At 49.0% G+C, this 21,559-nt stretch overlaps 1 protein-coding gene across 1 annotated transcript; it reads right to left on the bottom strand.

The window, feature by feature from the left end:
• Positions 1–5,884: 5,884 nt before the first annotated feature.
• On the bottom strand, positions 5,885–18,184 carry SAXO4 (stabilizer of axonemal microtubules 4). The gene is made up of 14 exons (XM_072638830.1): positions 18,029–18,184; positions 15,262–15,401; positions 13,776–13,893; positions 12,587–12,740; positions 12,141–12,269; positions 10,891–10,954; positions 10,173–10,273; positions 9,205–9,264; positions 8,903–8,986; positions 8,007–8,132; positions 7,835–7,923; positions 6,651–6,821; positions 6,201–6,283; positions 5,885–6,006 (listed from the first exon to the last, which is right to left on the bottom strand). The coding sequence occupies exons 2-13, from the start codon at positions 15,368–15,370 to the stop codon at positions 6,205–6,207; spliced, it is 1,284 nt and encodes a 427-aa protein (XP_072494931.1). The 5' UTR covers positions 15,371–15,401; positions 18,029–18,184; the 3' UTR covers positions 5,885–6,006; positions 6,201–6,204.
• Between the last annotated feature and the right edge of the window lie 3,375 nt (positions 18,185–21,559).

The following is a 21,559-nucleotide window of genomic DNA, read 5'->3' as shown; positions in this document are numbered from 1 at the left end:
TTAAAAAATTCCCAATGGTGTCTTAAGGTAAAATGCCCTCCACATCCAGAGAAAGAACTATGGAATTTGATGGCAGAATGTAGTAGATCATTTTCTTTTGTATTACATTTTGGTTTGTTTTATGATTTTTCCCATTCATTTTAATTCTTCTATGCAACATGACTAAGGTGAAAATGTATCTAATAGGAATGTATGTGTAGAACCTATATAAAATTGTATGCCATCCCAGGGAGGGAGGGGAGAGGAAGGGGAAAAAATATAACTTATATGGAAGTGATTGTAGAGCACTGAAAACAAATAAAATAACTAAAAAGAAAAGAAATGTGTGTGAGTCCGGATTTGAACTCAGGAAGATATCTACTGCAACACCTAGCTGCCCCACCAGAACTTTAGAAGCCTAGTCATGAAAGATGCTACCCACCATAAGAGGTGAATGAGGCACACATTTTTGGACATGGTTATTGTGAAAATTTGTTTTGCCTGATCATGCCCCTTTCTTACATGAGTTTTTTTCCTCTCTCTGTCTCCCTGTTTCTGTCTCTCTCTGTCTCTCTGTGTGTGTCTCTCTCTCTCTCTGTGTCTATCTCCTTCTCCCTCTTCCTCTCCCTCCCCCCACCATGGGTGAGGAGGACATGAGAGGGGGAGAAAATAAATGTTAACTGAATTTTTTTTAATTAAGCAAACGAGCTAGCAAAGTGGATGACTCCAAGTCACTAGATACAAGAGTTTGTAACATTTCTGTGGGTTATGGGCCTCTTGGGCAGTTTCTAGCAAAGCCTCTAGGCCACTTCTCAGAATCATGTTTCTAAAACATAACATAAAATACAGAGGAGTGCAAAGGGAAACAATTTTATTGGAATACGTTGACCAAAGTATTTTTTCAAAACCAACATTCACCCACCCGTGGGATGAAAATCTCAGCAGAAGAGGCCTTCACGGGGATACTAAATGGCCACTTGTTGGAGACACCACCATGAAGATTCTTGCCCTGGGAGCTGGACTCCACGGCCTTGAAGGTTCTTCCCATTTCTAAGATTTGTGACTCTGCAAGGTCCCTTTTCAGACAAGGGCAAGCTCAGGGAGCCAGCCCCAATCTATGACACCTGCTAAAAGCACCATTTGAGTTGGGGAGGGATACTGGCTGACTCCCAGAGACTCCTGCAGTGTCAGAGCTGGGAAGGAAGGACCTTAGAACATGGCACACAGAACATGTGAGATGGAAAGAATCTTAGAACACAAGACTGAGAACCTCAGAGCTTGGAGAGACCATACACCAGAGAGTATTAAGAGCTGGAAAAGACCAGCTCCCTTGCTCTTAATGGTAGCTGTGTGACCTCAGACAAGACCCAAGCTCTCTAGGTTTCAGTTTGCTCAGATCCCTCTTGCCTTAGAACACAGAAGGACCTTAGAGATCCCCTCAGACAGCTGTTTCTTCTCATTGTAAAGGAGGAGGGAAATGAGGCGTGGAAGAAGAAAGGGCCTTTCCAGGGTCTTGCAGACAACTGGGGACAGAGAGAGGATTTGAAGCTGGGCCTCCAGGTCTCTGAGGCCAAGTTAGCAGCATGCATGTTTATATCCAGCCTGCTGTGTTCAGGGAAGGTCCCGTGTCTGGATCTGGGAGGGTTAGACAGCCAGGGACTGACCAGACATTCATCCTTGCTGTTCTGGTTCTGGTGGAATTTTTCTTTTAGAGCATCTTTCCCTCTGTCCCTTTAATCCTCAGCCCCATGGTGAGGTCAGAAGAGGATCTTCCTCACCTAAGGCAAAGAAGGGGAGAGGTTTGCCAGGGTCACACAACATGATGTGCATGTCATCAGCTTGGCTCAAATATACTGAGTCCCTAAAAGGTGTGTGATGCTGTTCTGGGCACAGAAGCCATGACATCTGTGCCTGCGGACTGCAATGCCTCATTTTTGTTGTTTCCTTTCTGAATCCATTGGCCTGGCTACTTCCTGAGCTTAGGGCAGACAGGAGCAACTCAGGGAGGGCTGGGTCATTCCACCCCTTCAGCCTCATTTTCTCAACTCTCCTGTCTCCATACCCCCTTCCCTGGAGATGAGATCAGGTATCTTCCACTCAGGTGTGCTGGAAAGCCAAGTCCTGGGCCAGAGGGGGCTAGCAGAGAGCTGAGCCAGTTCTGGCTCCCCCAAGGGAGGGCCTGATGACACTAGGTATAGGAAAGGGCCCAGACCTTCTGGCCAAGGTCATTCCCCAGAGACAAGGTGGTAGAGTGGACTTGGATTCAGGAGACATGGGTTCAAATTCTGGTTCTGACACTTACCAGGTTACATGACCTTAGACAAGTCATTTTATGCTTGTGGGGCTTAGTTTCTGCAAAATGGAGATATTTTGGACTATTTAAGGATATTTAAAGAGCTCTGTGCAGGTTTCAAGGGCTCTAAAAATGGGAGACATTAGATCCCAGTATCCTACATACTCTAAAGGCTGATTGTGCGTTGAATTGAATTCGAAACAGATTGAATTGTTGCAAGAAGAGACAGTGCAGAAACAATGGCCCAGTGAGCAGAGGGCTGAGCGTGGGGGTGGGGTGCACAGTTGCCCTTCTTCAGTGCTGCTCTTTCCAAAGATGCAAAAAACTAAATCTTAGTCACAAACTCCATATAGTTTATATTTTGCTTTAAAAACCCTGCATATCAACTTTACCAAAACAATCCTCAGAAATGTCCTGTTTGCTTCGGTGTCTTCTTCTGGACCCTTTTTTCTCCTGCATTTTTTTGACCTGGATTTCATGGTTGTATTTCTACCTATCTGCATAGTCATGCCTGTTGGATCCCCCAGTAGACTGGAAACTTGAGGGCAAGAGCAGTTTCAGCTTTGACTAGCTAACAGTGCCAAGTGCTCCAAAGCTGCTTGCCGTCCAGATGGAGCTGGGATCTGTCCCTCCTGCCATGCAGATCCTGTGGCACCAGCGTCCACACCCTCCACAAGCTTGCCCCAAGCATCTATCCACCAAGCTGGAGGCCTTCCTCATCTCCCCTACCTTGTCAAGGGTACAAGGAGGGCACTTGGACAAGCCCATCCTATCTTCCATCATACATTTTCCTGGTGATACCTTTTATTCCCCTTCATGTCTTCTCCTTGGTTAGAGGTCATAGCTTCCCATGTGTATCATGCTACTCCCCCAAGATCCTGTAGATAGATTTTATTATAATTGATTTTATAATAATTTTCTATATTACATATTTCACATAGTTATATATTATATAATTATAATAAATAATTTATTATAATTCTATCTACATGTTGCACCTGCCCAGTAGCAGGGCAGGGACTGTTTCCTTCTTGTCATTGGCTCTTCAGTGTTTGGCATACAACCCCTTACAGAAGATACTTCATACATTTTTGCTGAATTGCATTCTGTGAATGTCTTGTGCCAGGGCTACTAAGACAATAGGTAGAAAAATCCCTGCCCTAAGGGAGCTTACATTCTATACATTCCCAGATGTGTGTCTATATACTATTATTTGAGCACTAAGAAGTGAGGGAGCTGGAGAAAGGCTTGCTCTAGGAGAGGGCACTTGGATTGAGCCTTGATGAAAGTCAGGAATTCTGAGATGGAAGTTAGGAAAGCATTTCCAGGATGCAGCAGAGCTTAAGCAAAGACACTGGGGGGGGGGGGGGGGGGGGGGGGAAGGGGGCAAATAGAAGGCTCTCATTTCACATGGACTACCTAGCTAGGAACAAAGACCCTCCTCCATCCCTGGAGAAAACACTCAAATCAAGATCAGAGGGAGTCCTGAGGCAGAGCTGAGGTGGCTGAGGGCCAGTGCCTCCAACATGCATTGTTCCTCTATAACCAGCCTGGGCACAGGATTCCACCAGCCCCTGCTTTGATCTTGGAAATCTGTTCTGCTGCTCTGCCTTGTCCCCTGTCCCCTCCTCCTTTCCTTCTCCTTCCGTCTCAAATCCACATTACCTTTGCTGCTGTGAAAGGCATGACAATCTTCTTGCCTCTGGCCCCACTGGGCTTCTGAGTGATCAGCTGCCTGGGCCCAAGTTTCCTCCCCTGTTCCCATCCCCCTCTCCCTCCCTCCCAGGAGCCCCCTCTCATACCCATCCGTGTTTGCCCCATCCCACTCCCTCTCCCCCAAAGTACTCTCTGGAATTCTGGTTCTATTGTTAACAAATCGTCCTTTGAATTTTCTCTGTGCACTTGACCCAACAGTTACTTTGTATTTTATGTGTATAAATGTTTCTCCCCAATAAGCACGTTGAGGGCAGGTTCTGTTTCATTGTATCTATCTTGTGAAGGATCACAGGGCTCTGGTGTGTCTACACCATACATGAGTGTCAAGTGCTAATTTCAGGGAACAGTAGGAGCAGTCTAGCTGGAACATGGTGTAAAGGGAGGTATTACAGCATTTCCCTTTACAATCCTTTGCCTCCGCTTGTCTTGCCACAGTTGGATTGATGGGCTCTTTCTTATTTCTTGCGCTCAGATCCCTTTCTGGCGAGGTAAGCTCCATCTTCCCCATGGGGTATTGGAGAGTGCTGGAACAGGGGGCCGGAAGCCTAGGCAGCTAGTGAGATGACACTACCCTCTGGCTTCTGGATGCCAGAGCTCTCTGCCAATTCAGGCAATGCTCAGCTCACTCCCTGTGCCCCTTTCCCTGATACCTCCTGACTTCTTCCCTCAGGTCACATACCCTCTGACATTCCACATGGGATTGCAGCCTGGGCTGGGGGGCGTGGCTCACCTGAGGAAGGTGTTGTAGACGTAAGGGCCCTTCTCTAGAATCACTATCCTCTGCACCTCTCCCCACTGCAAGTCCCTTGTGACCTAGCTAAAGATGCTAAGGGGGAAGAGGCTGGGGACCTGGGGTCAGGTTGGTACTGCCTGGTGAAGAAAAGGCTCCACCTCTCAGCACTGTCTCCTGTAGCTGGAACTTTGTAAGGTGGTGAGACTCCCATTCTCTAAGTGTCTGCAAGGATAGCAGAAAGATCATGGGGATCAGAGCTGCAGATCTTCAAATCTAACCCCCTCATTTTACAGTGGAGGGAACTGAGGTCCAGGGGAGGGGAAGAAGCTTGCTTCTCAGTCCACATAAGAGAGGAAGGGTCAGGATACAAATGCTAGGCCCTTTGATTCCAGTTACAAGATCATACTGAGGTCCTGGCATCACAGCCTTAGAGCTGAAGCCCCACCTCTTCTTACAGATGAAGAAATGAAGGCCCAAAGAGTTATTTTCCTAAGAGCACACAGGGAGCAAAACAGGAGAACCAGAACTGAGGCCCCTCGGGTTCCAAATCCAGGAAGAAGCGGAGCTGAGGCAAGGAGAGAGCAACACAGGCAACTCAGACATTCATTTGCTGTAAGACCTTGGGCTAGTCACTTAACCACTGTCTACTTCAGTTTCCTCATCTACAAATGTAGAGTAGTAACAGTACCTACTCCATAGTGTTGTTGTGAGATGATATTATTATTTGTAGCAGCAGCAGCCCAATTGTCCACAATCTGGAGGTATTTGTTTTACTACATGGCAAGTCCCATGTGTTACTGAAGGCTAAAAGCCTTTGGTGATCAGGCACTCAGTTCTAAAATGTTGCCCAGAGTTTCTACAAACAAGGATCCCAGCTGTGATTGACCTTGCCATTGACTTGTGCTAAAGCTCTGGCCCTTCTCCAGCCTCAAATGATACACTGGGTTAGAGGTCATCTTCCAGTGCTAACATTCTATACTCCCATGTCTCCATTTCCAGGGTTATATAGCATGGGGAAATGAACTCTGAAGCTGGAGACTTGAGAACACAGGATCAAGACCTGACTTTAACATTTACCAACTCTATGATCCTGGGAGTGTCTGTCTGTCTGTCTGTCTGTCTCTCTTCCTGTCTCTTTCTCTGTCTCTCATTCAACACTCCTCTAGGTGGAACATTATCTCTTTATTTTCTTAGACAAGTAGCAGGCAAGGTGCCCCTTTGGAGGGGTTGAGGAACTGGGAGACCATCTGCCCAGCTCCTGTCTTCTTCCTGGGCTGTACACAACCTGTGGGCACAGAGAGGGGACCACTAGGAATATAATACACATCCTGCCCTCCCTTTCTTCCTGAGGCTTTCCCTTTTAACCTCCCCCCCCCCTTCTACAGATATAAGGTCCTAGCTCCTCTCTGATCAGGGCTAGGCAAGAGTACTCTAAGGTAAGGAAAGGAGTCCCACTAGTAGCACCCCAGGGCCCCTTACCGGCTCAGGATGGGGCATGTAGGGCAGAAAAGCCTTGGCTGTGAGGGGTGTCTCTGTAGAAGGGATCCAGGGCTATCAGAGTTCTGCATGGAGAGAGATGTCCCAGAAGGACAAGGTGAGAAGGAGCCCAGGTCTAGAGCTGGAAAAGATCTCAGAGACCAGAGAGCTTACTCCCTCATTTTACAGACAGGGAAACTGAGGTCCAAAGAGAGGATTCGGATATGCCCAAAGGAAATAAATGCCATAGCTGGGATTCAAACCCAGGTCTTCTCACTCCAAATGGGGGTGGGAGGAGGAGTAGAGGTGGGCAGAGACAGGAGGCCAGACTCACCCACAGAGAGCTTAGACAGAAAGGCCAGAGGATGCAGGGAGTGTAGTCAGAAGAGAGATTGGACTGAGGCAGAGTCAGAACTGACAAGCTGAAACCTGGGCAAGCCCTGGGGCACCAACCTGCCCACATGGGGGTGTGACCTCCGAAGGGTTTCCGTGGGGTTGTGGTAACTCTCTATGTTATGCTGAGTGACAGGATGGTTAATCCCATAGCCTCCAGGATGCTGGGGCTGGATTCCTCCTCGGGTCCAACCTTCCCGGTCTAGCCCCTTGGGAATATTATCAAAGTATCTGTAGGAAGAGACAAAGAAAGACAAACAACTTTGGCCTGGAACCCAGTGGAGTGCAGTGGTGGAGGATGGAAGGAGGGAGAGGAGATTGAGATTTGGAACATATTGAGGGGCACCATTTCCAGGTCAAGATGTGTAACAGCCCCCTGGAGAAGGTGGGGGTAGGTGTGGTGAGGCAGACAGAGAGCCCTGTGAGGCTTAAGACTTAGGGTAGGGGGAGTCCTAAGCCCAAGGAAGGATAAACACCAGGATCTTGGAGCAGGGGGCAAAGGGATAAGGGATAGGGCCAATAAGGCCCTGTGCGTGGGAGCTGGCAAAGTTAGGCAGTGTCTAGGAGGCTGATATTTCTTCCAGGCACTTTATTTACCACTTGGGGAGATGATAAGTCCTGCACTAGACCTGAGGGCTGAGGCTTCTCTGAACCCAGGCAGCTGGGAAGGGATGACCCAAAAGGTAACAGGCAAGAGCTCATAGGAGCAAACAAACTTCTGATTCTCTGGAAGAGTCCCAGCTGGAAGGGATGTTAGATTCTCTAGAATCCCCCTTGTTTGATAGGAGTTTAAAATGAGGTTCAGAAAGGAGATGTGAGCAGACCTAAGTCACACAGCATTTTAGGAGAAAAGTCAGGACGAGAACTCAGATCTGCTGAATTCTGACCCAGGGGTCTTTCTCCATAATGGAACCAGGGGTTCTTTATCATATTCCCAATGGGAATGATGACACAGCAATTGTCATGGAAGGGGAATATAAGAGGAAGGCAGGGTTGCATCTCTGGCTTCTCAAGCCTAGAGAAGGACAGAGATATCCATTCAGGCCCTGGCCCAGTGATGCCACTTAAGACAGTGATTCTGAGCTCCCCACATGGTGGAGAAAGTCCACACCTGCTCCAAACTCTGTCCTTGGGAAAAATAAGAGCTGTTAAGGAGGAGAGGCACTCATCTTGGCTCTAGAGTGGCAGGGCAAGGGCAAACCCTCAGGGATGTTCAACACATACCTGGAGGGGGAGAAGCTCACCTTTGGTTGTAGGTGGTCAGAAACCTATGCTCAGGGTCAGGGGGACCTCGGTGATAGCCAGGATTGTTGGTGCTGAAGCCAGAGGGCTCCTGTGAGGAGAGGAGGTAGTGACAGTGATCAAGGAGAATGGGGCTAGGGAAATTGGGCAGAGAAAGAACAGCAGAGCACTCACCTTGGGCCCCAGAGTCTCCCGTCCCATCATGGTATTGGTAGTCTGGGGCATCCACTGCATGCTGTGGTACTGGCGGTGACTCATGTTGCTGGGCTCAGAGATACCAGGAGGGCCAGTGGATGGAGTCTGCAGGTCAGGGAAAGAACCATGGATGAAAGCCTGAAGAAGGTAGTCAGGTATGGACTGATAGGAGGAGAGGCTGTAAAGTTAGGCTTTTGTGGATGATGGGAAGGGAAGACAGATGGACAGAGGCAAGGGGAGGGGGAGGGAGAGAAAGAGAGAGGGGGGGGGGGAACAGAGACAGAGACAAAGAGAGACAAAGACAGAGAGGTAAGATCAGGTTGAAAGCCTGAGGACCTTGTAGCAGAGTGTGAGTAAGCCCCCTGAGGGCAAGGACTGTCTCGATTTGGTCTTTGTATCAGCCCAGTGCCCCCCACCCACTCCTACAGTCAGTACTTGATGACTGAGAGATTGAAAGGTGGTAGGAAAGAGGCAGGGGGAGAGAGAAGAGCAGGGGAGGAGGGAGAGAGGCAGTCAGAGAGGGTGTGGAAGAAAGGGCCAATCTGTGATAACTGGTGATAACAAGCATTTATATGGCACTTTACAATTATCATCTCTTTAGTCCTCAAACCAACCCTGGGAGGTGACTGCTTTGTAGTGTCCCCATTTGGGGGAAAAGAAAGTGACGTTTAGAGTCTTGCCCAGAGTCACATAGCCAGTGAATGTCTGAGGCTAGATTTGAGCTCAGGACTACATAGTCTCCAAACCCTTGCATCTATCTATGGTACCATCTGAAAAAGGGAGGTGGGGAAGGGCAGGACTACAGGCGGGAGCAAGAGGTGGTAAGACAGGCAGGCAGGGAAGGAAGCTCAGAGTCCATCCCAGGGGCTGCTTACTGGAGGAAGGATCTTCTCTTTCATCCGGCTGAAGCCTGTCTCTCTCTCAGAACCTTTGGCCAGCACAGGTAAATACTCATCTCCCTGGAGAAAGAGGAGAGACCAGACACCTTGAGAGCTACAGCTACGCTGCCCCTTCCACTTTCCACACACATTCCCCTTAGGGACTCCCAACACCTCCCAGGGTCACCCCACCCCCAGACAAAGGGGGGCTTCCCAAGTCCCTTCCCTCCCCGATCTGCTCATCTATCCTCCCTCCTTCCCCCTCCCCTCTCCTCCTCCTCATTCCCCTCCCTCCTTACGTGTGGGGTGGCCAGGGGTACGTAGTCTGCCCTGGTAGTGCTTCTGCTCGGAGGAGGCAGCTGAAAGAGAGGTCCGGAAGACCCAGCAGGGATATCAGGTCATCACCCTCTGGACCAGACTGGGAACTTTGAAGGCAGGGCCTGGGGCCATCCCTCCCTCCCCTGCCTCTCTCTTCCAGCAGAAGCAACACTGTTCCATTCTGTTCCACAAAAAAACTATCGTCTCTTTCTTGCTCAGGGGTAAGATCAAAGATCTACTCTGGTCTTCCTGCCCTCAGAGAATGAGCAAGTGGGGAAGTCAAGGACACAGATATCACACAAAGGTCTTCAGTGCCAGGCAGGGGCCTAGACCCTGTGCTTGGAAGAAGTCGGAGCAGTCCCAGCCCTTGGAGGAGAGGTCCTCATGGCAGGGGCAGTGCCTGGGCTGGGTCCTGAAGGCAGGTGGAGCTGCCCCTTGGGGAGGCTGATGGAGGTTCAGGGCCCTAAACCCAGCTCTGCCCAGTTATTGTTTCTACTGGCGGGTTCTCCTGTGGACATTTGGGGAGGGCCTTGTTTGGGGTTTTTTTTTATAGTTTTGCTTTAGTCATGGAGTGGGGGACCCTCAGTTCATCACAGAGCGGGGAGAAACGTTAGACATCATCTAGTCTCATTTTGCAGAGGAAGAAAACTGAGTCCCACAGAGGGGAAGGGACTGGTGGATGAGGGACTAGATCTCCTCATCCCACTAATGTGGCTCAAAAAGGCATGTTGAATTAAGTGAGGAGAGATGGGAGAGGGAGCAATGGGTAAAGGTCTGTCCTGTCTGGGGAAGGGCAGAGGCCTGGTCTGGAGGACAGGGTGGGAGAGAGGGGAAGGAGGGGCCTGTGCAAGGGAAGGCCCTTCTGGGAGCTTCCCACCCTGAAGCCCTGGCAGTGGGGGTAATAGTAGGGCTGGAGCAGAGATTGGAGAGGTGGTCTGTAATAACTCACAGGATCTCCAGGGAGGGGCTGAAAGGTTATGGGATTCTTGGTGGTCTGTTCTGTAAAGCCCGTCTCCTCCTTGGCACCAATAGTCTTCTTCTGGAGGAAATCTGGAAAGGTCTTATAACATGGGCCTGCCTGGCACCTCCAGGGGCACCAGGAGGACCCCAGCATGGGAGAGCCCCAGGTACATACCACCAGCCAGTGACCAAGAAGGGCTATGTCTGGGTGACCTCCCAATGCCCCTATCCCCGGCCAAGTCAAATTCTTTGTTTGCCCTGCGGGGGATGCCAGATAGGGAAAGGGGGTACATCTGTCTTCTATTCCAGCTCCCCTTCTGGGGAAGCAAAATTGCTCCAGAGCCTTCCTTTTCCCTATTCTGACTCGATAGCCACTATCTTGAGTGATGGGTTCAAATCCCTTTCTTGGATTCTTTGTTGGGAAGAGAGTCCCAAGGTCTCACAAGTAGTAACCCCAGGATTTAAGCCTGGGTCCTTGTCTAACTTGGAATCCCTCTGAGACCCAGTCCAGGATTCCCCTTTACAAAATCCCATACCATTGGGTGCCCAGCCTTCAACTGAACTCCTCCAGGGCAGGGAACCTACTGCCTAAGCTTATTTCTAGGATGGATGGGATGAGGAGGGGGAAGAGGGAGGGAAGAAGAGGCCTGAGCTGAGGCTGCTGAGCTCTAGATGCAGGAGAGGGCTGCACCTCCAGAGCTGTGTACCTGGTGGGGCTGGGGCTTCATAGCGGTATTTGGAGACATACTCGGAGTTCATAAATCTGGGACCCTGAATTACCAAAGAGGAAAAATCAGAGGGGGCACCAATTCCAGACAGCTCCCCAGACCATCACCACTCCCAGGTCAGCCTTTGCTCTTCTCACAGAGCCCCCCCGCCAAACTGGAGTGGACCAGAAAATGGATTATTGAGGGGGGGAGGACAGAGACAGAACAGTCTTTCCCTGACCAATCTGAGGAACCTTAAGCCAGCCCCATTCCACAAAACCTCTCCCCTCCTCCCAGATGTTGAAGTTCCTAAGTTCCACCATTACAGATCGATTTCTTTGGTTGAGGATCAATCTCCTATGCAAACAACAGTAATCCTTGGCGGGGGAAGGTCCTCTTAAGTGGCTATCAGTCAATGCTACATGAGTATAAACTAGTCTTCCTGCTCTTTCCCACTGGGATAGCTAGCTGGGAGTTTGATGGAAGGGTGGGAGGGCAGCCCAATTTACATTTTCCCAACATGTAGGAGGGGGTTCCCAGGACCTAGTCTCTCTGCCCATGACCTGGCATCCCAAATCCTGGCAGAATTATTTTGTAGCAACCTCGTCCACAGACCACAGAATTTAAAGATGGAGGGAACATCCCACTGAATCCAACCCTCTCATTTTACAGAGGCAAGAGGGAAGAAGGGATTTATTCAGGGTCACACAGTCATGGGGCCCAGCTTCAGATGCCAATCTTCTGACTTGAAATCCAGTAGTCTAAATCTTTCTCAGTTGGGCTGAGAGACCCCTTAAGAGATCCCATAAGCCCTAGAAAAGCTACCTTTTCATTCTCATCACTACTAATAATAAGAACAGTGAGCATTTGTATAATGATCTGCATATATTATCTCATCTGATCCTCACAATAACCCTGGGAGGTAGGGGGCATTATTATTCCCATTTTACAGAGGAGGAAACTGAGGCTTTAAGGAGTCAAGTGACTTGCTCAAGGTCATACAGCGAGGATAGTCTAACACAGGATTTGAATTTGTAGATCTGGTGGAACATTCACTACACAGACAGCCTCTTGCTGCCTGTTTTCCTTTTGAGAGCCTCCCTTCTTACTTCTCCACATGCCCCAGGAAAGTTGCTAGGAAGCACGGTCTGAGCCCAGGCCCTCTGACATCCATCAGCCTGAAAGATCCTTTCCCTGCCCTTCTCAGTCCCTAGGAGGCAGCAGCCTGCCGCCCAAGGCACCCAACTCACGTATCCATAATTCTCCATGTCACAACTTCCCTTGCCCACAGACTGGTGAAGGACAGGCACACTCTTGGGTTCCAATCCTGGGATGACCTGTGGGCCATGATCCTGGGTGTTGAAATGGACTCTCTTGACCTGGGAGGAAGCAAGGAAGGCTGCGGTTACCCCCAATGCAGAGGAAAGCCTACAGTCAGCCTGAGACCTCCGAGCTACTGGGTAACCTCACTTTTCCAATTGATAAAATGTGGGAATTGACCTCAACCCCTTGGGTCCTTTTCAGCTCTGATCCCAGAACTCTGCAAGTCGTCCCCCCCCCCCCGCCTTGTAGAGGAGGACCCTTGAGAAGCTGAAGGAGGAGGACGGTTTGGGGAGCTGAGCTTGGACTGTCTCCCACTGATCCCCCACTGATGGGCCAAATAGTAGATGCTCAGTAAGAACCCCAGAGCACTCACCTCTTTAGAAGGGGGGCAGGAGTGGGTTTTCTCCCGAGAATAGCCAGAGCCAGACTGGTACACATTCCAGGGCGGTGGGTGCCTGCCATCTGTCATCTCCATCGGGCGGTAGCTCTGAGTAAAGATTGACTGAGGAGCATCCTTAATTTGTTCTCTGTGGTAGGGCAGAAAGAGACCCAGGGAACTGGTTAGAGATCATGGATAATAAAAAGGGAGAGAAACCCCATGAATTGAGAACTGACTGGTTCAGGTGAAGCCTAGGGGTATTCCAGCATTGACCCAATGGGGTGATGGGCAACATAGACTTTCTGTCCTCTGGGATAGAGAGATCTACACATTGGCCTGAGCCCTCCACTGTAGATTTTCCTCTCCTACTTCCCAAGATCCTTTCCCCTCTAAGTGTCATTGAGGGAGGAGGTGGTGGAAAGGCATCCAGTCTGTTTCAAGGGTGTGAGCCTTACTCTGGGAGTGGGGTAGGTGCTTCACTTGGATAAATGTGGCAGAAATGGGGCAAGGAGAATGCTCCCCCCACCCCAGGTCTGACGAGGGGAGATCTGCCCTTGAATCCACTCCCCAGTCTCCTGCCTCCCTGGATCCTAACAGGCTGACTATCCGCAGACACTTAATAAGTGCTTGTTAATTGACTGGCTGATCAAATGATGGGCTGAGGACCAGGGGACCTGGAGTATAGTCATGGCAGGAATATTTACAAAAGGCCTTAAAGCTTCTCTTATGTCCACTCTTTCCGGGGAACTAAGTGAGCACTCTGCTACAGGATACTATTCTCTCCATTTCCCAGATGAAGAAATGGAGGTTCAGAGAGGAAGGTGACTGTCCATAGTCACTTAGCTAATTATAGCGTTAGAGGCAGGATTCTCACTCATCAATCAAACCATCAATAAACATTTATTAAACACCTACTATATGCCAGACCCTGTTAAGGCACTGAAAACATTTTTAAAAAGCAGTAATAGACATTCCCTGCCCCCAAGGAGTTCCCAATCCAATGGGGCACCCATCAAGACCCAGGGCTTTTTGACTTCAAGCCCAGCTTCAAACGTCTTCCAAAGTTACCAAGTCTTACCCCTCTTACTCCTCTATTTTAGAGACAGGGCATCTCACACTCAGAATGCCTACAAGAGGAAGAAATGGCAGCATTGGAATGGAGAGGAGGGATGAGGGGACCTACCCCACAGCAGGGTTGTCCACAGTGTCCATGCTGGGCTGGTAGCTGATCACAGGTCGGTAATTCGACTGGTATCCAGCACCCTTGTGCTGACCGACTTGGGGCTTGAAGCCTTCCCGACCTGCCAGAGAGGAAGGGACAACATTCCTTGGAGGAAGGAGGCCCCCAGGGTGAACAGACCTTGAGAGGCTCTCTGGGCTGGTTCAGGGTCTGACTGAAAGAGGACCTATGTGTCACTGACAGGGAGAGACAGGGAGAGAGCTGTGCGATGGAGTCACACTGAGGTGGGGGAGGGGTCACTGGATAGGATTAGGGAGCCAATGGAGATAGGCTGACAAAGTCCTTCCTGGAGGGACAATAGAGGCCCTGACTTCAAATCCATTCTATGGTAGTAGAAGGATCCTACAGGTAGTAAAAGCATCCCAGGCTAGCCTCAGGCACTTCCTAGCTGTGTGACCCTGGGCAAGTCACTTCACTCTGCCTCAGTTTCCTCATCTGTAAAATGATCTGGAGAAGGAAATGGCCAACTACCCCACTATCATTGCCAAGAAAATTCCAAACAGGGTCATAAAGTATTGGACACAACTGAAAAATGACTGAACAATAGGACTTGTACAAGTGACTTTGCCCACTCAGTTGGCACATTATTCAATAAACCCGAGAAGGTCCCTCCTGTGTTTGCAGATGATGCTGGCTTGATCAATTTGTTGATTAATTTTGCTGAATTGATTTTTCCCTTCTTTGTCATAAGATATAATGGAGGGCTTAAGTGGCATAAAACCAAGAACTATCAATAAACTATTAAAAAATAAACCTTGAATTCAGTTTAAGGTGGTCATAGTTATGACCTTTTTCCTTGAAATCCTGAACATGACCATCATGGACAAGATCCATAAAGGTCGGATCCCTCCAAGCTACTGTGACCTACTAGGTCAGTGTGGTGTAGTAACATGGAGTCAATGAATGGGTCCAGGTCAGTGGGACCAAAGAAGGCAGTCCTCTGAACAGGGTGACAAGGGTCAGTGATCCAGAATTAGCTTTTGAAGATGGGGCAGCATAATAGGGAAAGAGGTTACAGGACCCTGTGATGGGCTTGCAAGGACGGCTGTAGCACGAGCTGGGAGAGACTTCTGAGGTCATGTTATAGATGGGCGGAGGCTGAGAGCCCAGCGAGATCAAGCCCAGAGCAACATGGGCAAGATCTGGATCCAGTTGTGACCCCAAAGTCAGCCTCCTTTCCACTTTGCCACATGGTGCTGCTCTGAGTCTCAGAGTGTTAGGGTTTGGGTGGTGATGGTGCTTCTGTATAACCCAAGTTCTGAAGTTCAGCCTGATGGGGGTAGGAGGGCAATGGGACAGGGCTGGGGGGATGGTGATGGACCACCTTCTACTGCCCCACCCCCATCAGAAGTCTGCTTCCTGCTCTAGGCCCTGAGGGGAGGAGGGAGGGGATGGTGACTTCAGGGAATGCAGAGGGAGAGCCCCTTACTGTAGGCTGTACAGTAGCTGGTGGCATAGAATTTCATGGGGTCTGCACAACCCCCAGAACTCATCTTTACATAAGGAGAAACAACACCCAGGGGCAATTTGCCCATCATGGTGGCAGCAGGAAATGGGCACCAGGACCACCTAGGAAAGGAGAGACATATAACAGATATCAACAATCAATACTGGGTTTGCATGACTAGACATATGGTAAGGGAGGACGGGGGAGAAGGGAGAGGGAGAGGGAGAGGGAGAGGGAGAGGGAGAGAGAGAGAGAGAGAGAGAGAGAGAGAGAGAGAGAGAGAGAGAGAGAGAGAGAGAGAGAGAGAGAGAGAGAGAAAGAGAGAGAGAGAGAAGAGAGAGAGAGAGAGAAAGAGAAAGAGAGAGAGAGAGAGAGAGAGAAAGAGAGAGAGAGAGAGAGAAAGAGAGAGAGAGAGAGAGAGAGAGAGAGAGAGAGAGAGAAAGAGAGAAAAGAGAGAGAGAGAGAGAGAGAGAGAGAGAGAGAATTCAGAACTGAAAATAAAATCAATTTTGGAATTCTTTAGAGATCATCCGAATTGGTCTCCTTTCGTTTCCTCACACGGAATACTCCATCTCCCACCTACCTCTACACCTTTGCCTTGGCAGTCCCTGATGGCCAGAATGTATCCCCTGCCCTCTATCCCTTCGAACTCCTAATTTCCTTCAAAATTCTGCTCAGGTTTGATCTTAATACAAGACTTTCCCGATTCCCCAGCTGCCAATACTCTTCCTTCTCCCCTCAAAAATGGCCTTTTATTTATATGTATATGTATATTTCTTTATGGACATGTCTCTGATGATCAAATATAAGTTTTTCAGGGACAGAGACCTTTCTTTTGTCTTTGTCTCCCTGGCCCCAGCCTAGCCCAATGTGGCACACAGAGGGACATGCTTGATTGATTGATCCGGCCCAATCCTTTCCTTTTACAGCTGAGAAAACTGAGACCTAGAGGAAGGATTTATTCACACAACCTAGCTGATGAGTTGTAGGGCCAGCATTTGAAGTCGAGTCTTCTGACTGGGAGCTACTTGAGAGCAGGAACTTTTTAATGCCTTTCTTTTTGTCCCCAGTGCTTAGTACACAGTGCCTGGCACACAGTAGGTGCTTCATAAATGTCTCTTAACCTGGGCTGATTTCTGATTCCAAGGCCAGGGCTGAGTAGTCCATCTAGACCAATGGACTCAACCTGAAGTCAAGAAAGACCTGGAGTTGAATCTTACCTCTGATACAGACTAGCTGTAGACCCTGGGCAAGTCATTTCATTGCTCTGAGCCTCAATTTTCTCATCTGTAAAATGGGGACGATCATACCTGCACTGGATACCTCACAGTATCCTCGCCTGCAAAAGGCAATTATAATAACCACATGGTAGAGCAGGAGGAGGGCTGGCTGTAGGTGCAAAGGGCCTGGGTTCAAATCTTGCCTTTGACGTGTATTACCTATATGATTTGGGGCAAGTTATTTTACTTCTCTGGGAATAACTTTCCTCATCAGTAACGAGAGGAGGTGAAGACTAGATCATCTGACTTCTGTTGTACTTTCAAACTCCAAATCTGTGATGCTCCCTCATGAGATTATCAATAAAGATCAAATGGGAAAAACTGCGCTTAATAAATGCTGAGTGACTGATATCCTTACAGGTGTCTACAAGCCTCCATTAGAATGAGTCCTTTAGAGTTCCCCATTAGAATGTGAGAACAGGCAGTCTTTTTTTTTTCCTAACTGTACTCCCAGGGCTTAGCACAGTGCTTTCTTTGCAAACAGTTGGTGCTTAATAAATGCTTCATTCATTCACTTACCCTCAAGCCTAGTTGAACGAATGGTGTCCATTCGTACTATTTTTCATCAACTAGCATGGGTCTTCCTTCAATGCCTCTCTGTTGGTGTGGGTGCAATCCTGGGCTCTGGAAGATTCTGCATACCAGCCCTAGTGGGTCCTCCCACCCAGGGAAGTCTCCAAATCAGGACTTAGGGACAGACTGTGTTTGGTGTCCAGGGACCAACTCATCTGGCTAACTACAAAGGGGAACACCACCAGAAACCTGGCCACCAGGTGATCACAGATGAGCATCTCCTAAGGAAGTCATGGGGGCTGGAGAGGGGAGGATACAGAAAATGGCAGAGCCTTGAGGAGTGAGTAGCTCCTTTCTATAGAACTTTGCAAAGGAGTCTCCTTGAGACTGCCCTGTTAGGAAAATACAGGTATCCTTCCCCCTGTTTGATAGGGGAGAGAACTCACACTCAGAGAGGTAAGATAAACTTGCCCATAGTCAGAACTAGTAAGGTGGCATTCAAACCCAGGTCTCCAAAGTGATTTTTCATGACGCCAGACTCCCAGGGTTCAAAAATCCCTGTTATTACTCTCTTTAGTACACACTATGTCGAGTTGGAGTTTGTGTCCTTGTCTCCCCTTCCCCTCCTTGTTAGACTGGAACCTCTTTGAGGATAGGGACTGAGTCTTCTCCATCTTAGCAGTCAGCCCAAGACAACCCAGCCCAGAGCCCCACATCATTTCAGGTCTGTTTAACACAAGAAGCAATTGAAGGAAAGGGGGAGCTGCCCACCTTCCAGGGATTCATGACCTAAAAAGCACTTTCCTAGGGGCCTTGATGGGTCTCTGACCTCTCATCACTCCCATGGTCCTAGTTTTCCTTCTCCCATCTTCCCTCAGGCTTCCGCCCAATCTCCAGCTGCCTCTTGAGACTAGGGATGCTCCATGGGAGGCCGTGCCCAGCCCCCGTTGTCTTACCTGTGCCCTTGTGGCTCTGAGTGACAGGGAGAAGGGCTCCCGGGGGAGCTGGAGCGTCAGGGGAAGGATCTGACTTCAGCAGAAACTGCTGGCTGGCCCTTCCCCAGAGGAGGCGGCAGGCTGGGCTAAAACAGCAACAATACGTTGCTTAGCAACAGAAGCTTAGCAACCAGCTTCCAACCACCTCTGGAATCAGCTTCCCCTAGGGTCCAGTGTTCAGAGAGAGACAGAATGGAGGGATCTAGATGGATGAGCAGCAAGGAGGCAGGCAAGGGAACATCACATCTGCCTGGGGAGGTTTGTCAAATCAACATCCCAAATTCAATTGACATAAATCATGTCATTAAGCACCTACCACTTACTACAAATAAAGCCTTGGATGGGACCCTGAGAAAAAAAGCAAAGTTTAGATCAGACCAAATTCCAGCCCTTCTGAACTTTCTAGTCCAAGGAGGCTGAGGCAAACACAGTTAAGGCTTATTCCCCATAATAATAATAGTGATATATTAAGAGCTTTAGAGAGGAATCAAGGTCCCTGTGAGGTCTGAGGGCACTGGTAGGGCTGCCTGAAGAAGGTTCTATTTGAGGTGGGCTTAAATGAGGGAGGGGTAGTAATTCCACAAGCAAAGGAGGGGGAGGGCATTTTAGGCAGTAAAATACACACAGGTTAGGAAAATTTGGCAGGAAAGTGACTATTCTGTAGCATAGAAAATTGGCCTAGAAAAACTTGTGGAAAGAAATAATATGAGCAAAAGTTAAAACAGTATTGTGAGATCAGATTAGGCAGGGAATTGAGAGCCAAGGAAAGGAGTGAGCAAACTGTAGCAGACCACAAGCCTTTCCCACCCCTGACCTCCTCTACCCTTCCAAACTGACACCTGTCTGTACAGACTCATACATATTAGTAGAACAGAGGTTTCCTGAGAACAGAGATGGGATGACTTCCTCATGTCTGGCTGGCACATAGTGGGTACTTAATAAATGTATGTTGGTTGGTCAGTTGACTGAAAAGAAACCCGGATTTACAGTCAGAGGTCTGGGTCCAAGTCCTAGCTCTGACGTTTTCTGCTTGGCCCTTCCCCTCTCCAGGCCTCAGTTTAGTCATCTATAAAATGAGGCTGGTTGGATCAGGTGACCTCAGAGGTCCTCCCCCTTGGCCCCATTCCGTCCAAGCACAGCCCTATCTCCATATCTCAGAGCAGAGCCCACTTTCCCACTTTCAGCTGGTTCCCCAGGTAGCTGGATGGGGTCAAGTCCCGGGAATTGGGAGCAAGGAGATCTCCCTCCTCTGGCTAAGCAATATTTCTTTAGGAGAGGAAGAGCAGCTCCTCGATGTTTGGGACCTCTTGGGCTAAATGAGGAAATTCTCCTAGGAACTTGTGCTAGATCCATTGATGGGCTCTCAGTCGCTCTGTGCTTTTTGGCCATGTGGCGACACCTTGTGGCCAGCTTTCAGTGCTTCAGAGTTCTGGGGTGCGAAGGCACATGGCTAGCTCCTCCCCACTTTTCCCAGCCCAGCCTGATCCTTCCAAGGCTGCCTTAATTTTCCCCAGTGGAAAAGGGCTAGTGCCTCGCATGGAAGGGACCTGATACAATCAATCAGCAACCACTAATTAGTCACGAGATGTGCCTGGCACTGTGCTGGAGCTTCCCAGACTAGACTGTCCCAGTCCCTGCCTTCATAGCTTCGAGGGGGACATACACATCTGGGATCCTTCAAACATTTAGTAAGCACATATAGCAGGTCGTTCTCTGTTAGACCTGGAGTCCTGAGGTCTTTGCTCTGATGAGGTTTAGGGATGCTGGGGACCCCAAAATACCATTATGCCAGGTTCTGCACGAATGAATTTGACTCAAGTCTTCTTAAAGCCAAAGAAAACAAAGTTTATTAAAGATTCGCCAAATTGGGTTGATTCTTAAGGAGCCTAAGCATTTGTAACGCTTGTATTCACAAGCGGGCCGGATAGAATCCCAGCTAGACAGAGTCTGAGCTGGATTGCATCTGAGCGCCTTCATGGAGGCAAGGTAGGACTTAAATACCGAAAAGATTGTAGGAGGGATGGGGGAATGGTCTGGTAGTCTAGGTTGATGGGAAGAGGGGTTTAGGGAGGGTCTTGAGGAGAAGTCCAAGGACTGGTCAAAGATTGGAAACAGCTGGAGGCAATCAGGAGATATCAGACTGTAGAGGGCTTGGGTCGAAAGCAGGAGGCAATCCGGAGGTCTTGATAAAGGTGGTATGGGAATGACTGGTACCCTGGGGTGAATACAGATAGACTCTAGAGAGGATCTTGATGAGAGTGGTCAGCAGCCTGGGGAATGGGGTTTTGATGGGATCAAGGGTGGGAAGTGCTACAGAGACCTGAGTAGAATGATAATGAAAAGCCCATGGGCTTCCTGAGACTGCCAGAACAAATGGGAAGATTACATTTGAGTAAGAAAAACCAGATTAAGTGGGAAGATTCAAGGGGAGCTCAAGGAGGCTCCCAGAGTCTGAACTCCATCAGCTCCACCTTTTGTCAGTGATTTAGCCCTAAAGGCACACCAAGACTGCTCAGAGGCCCAGAGCTGGGAAGGCTGGCCACCTTCCTCCACAACAGAGTCAGGAACCAAAAGGGCCTTAGCAGGCTAGAGAACTGAGCTGAATCTGATCAGATGAAATTCATTATGGATAAATGTAAAGTCTGAGACTTGGCTTCAACATATAAACTTCACAAGCATAAAATGAGGGACACAATTTTGAAAACGATCTAGGAATTTCAGTGGACTGCAAGCTCATTTTGAGTTAGCATTGTGATGTGGCAGTCAGTCAAGAAGCACTTACTTTATGCCAGGCATGGGCAGCTAGATGGCACCATAGTGCACAGAACTCTGGGTCTGGAAGGGAGTCAGGAAGACTCATCTTCCTGAGTTCAAATCTGGCCTCCGGACGCTTCCTAGAAGTGTGACCCTGGGCAAGTCACTTCACCATGTTTGCCTCGGTTTCCTCATCTGTAAAATGAAATGGAGAAGGAAATGGCAAATGAGTCCAGCATCTCTGCCAAGAAAACCACACATGGGGTCATGGAAAATTGGATACAACTAGAAGAATGACTTAAAACAACAACAAAGTGGGATAGGCTGCCTTGGGAGGTAGAGGATCCCCCCTCCTTGGACATCTTCAAGCAGAGTATGGGCAGACAGAGGCAGACTCTCACACTCTGTGATTATCAAAGTCCAAATCTGTGCTATTTTTTCAGTTCACCAACAAAAACTTCTCTTGAGTGTGCAGTGGACAGAGTGGTGTGGGTTTGAATTAGACGTCTGACTCTTCTTAACCATGGGCCATGACACCCAAGCCTCTGATTCCTCATCTGTAAAATGGTCTTACTTGCAGTTCCTACCCCACAGGGGTTTTGTGAGGCTCCAAGGCAGTTTGTGGCATGTTCAACTTGTCCACTTGAAGGCATTGTAAACAGTTGTTATGTAAAAATGTGCCTTGTATTGCTTACAGCTTTAGGGCTGTAGAGAGGGAAAGGGTTTGGCCCTTGTCCT

Source organism: Notamacropus eugenii, chromosome 2 (genome assembly GCF_028372415.1).
Source record: "Notamacropus eugenii isolate mMacEug1 chromosome 2, mMacEug1.pri_v2, whole genome shotgun sequence".
Lineage (NCBI taxonomy): Eukaryota > Metazoa > Chordata > Mammalia > Diprotodontia > Macropodidae > Notamacropus > Notamacropus eugenii.
The sequence above is the reverse complement of the archived record's forward strand: the minus strand, read 5'-3'. Positions and strand labels throughout refer to the sequence as shown.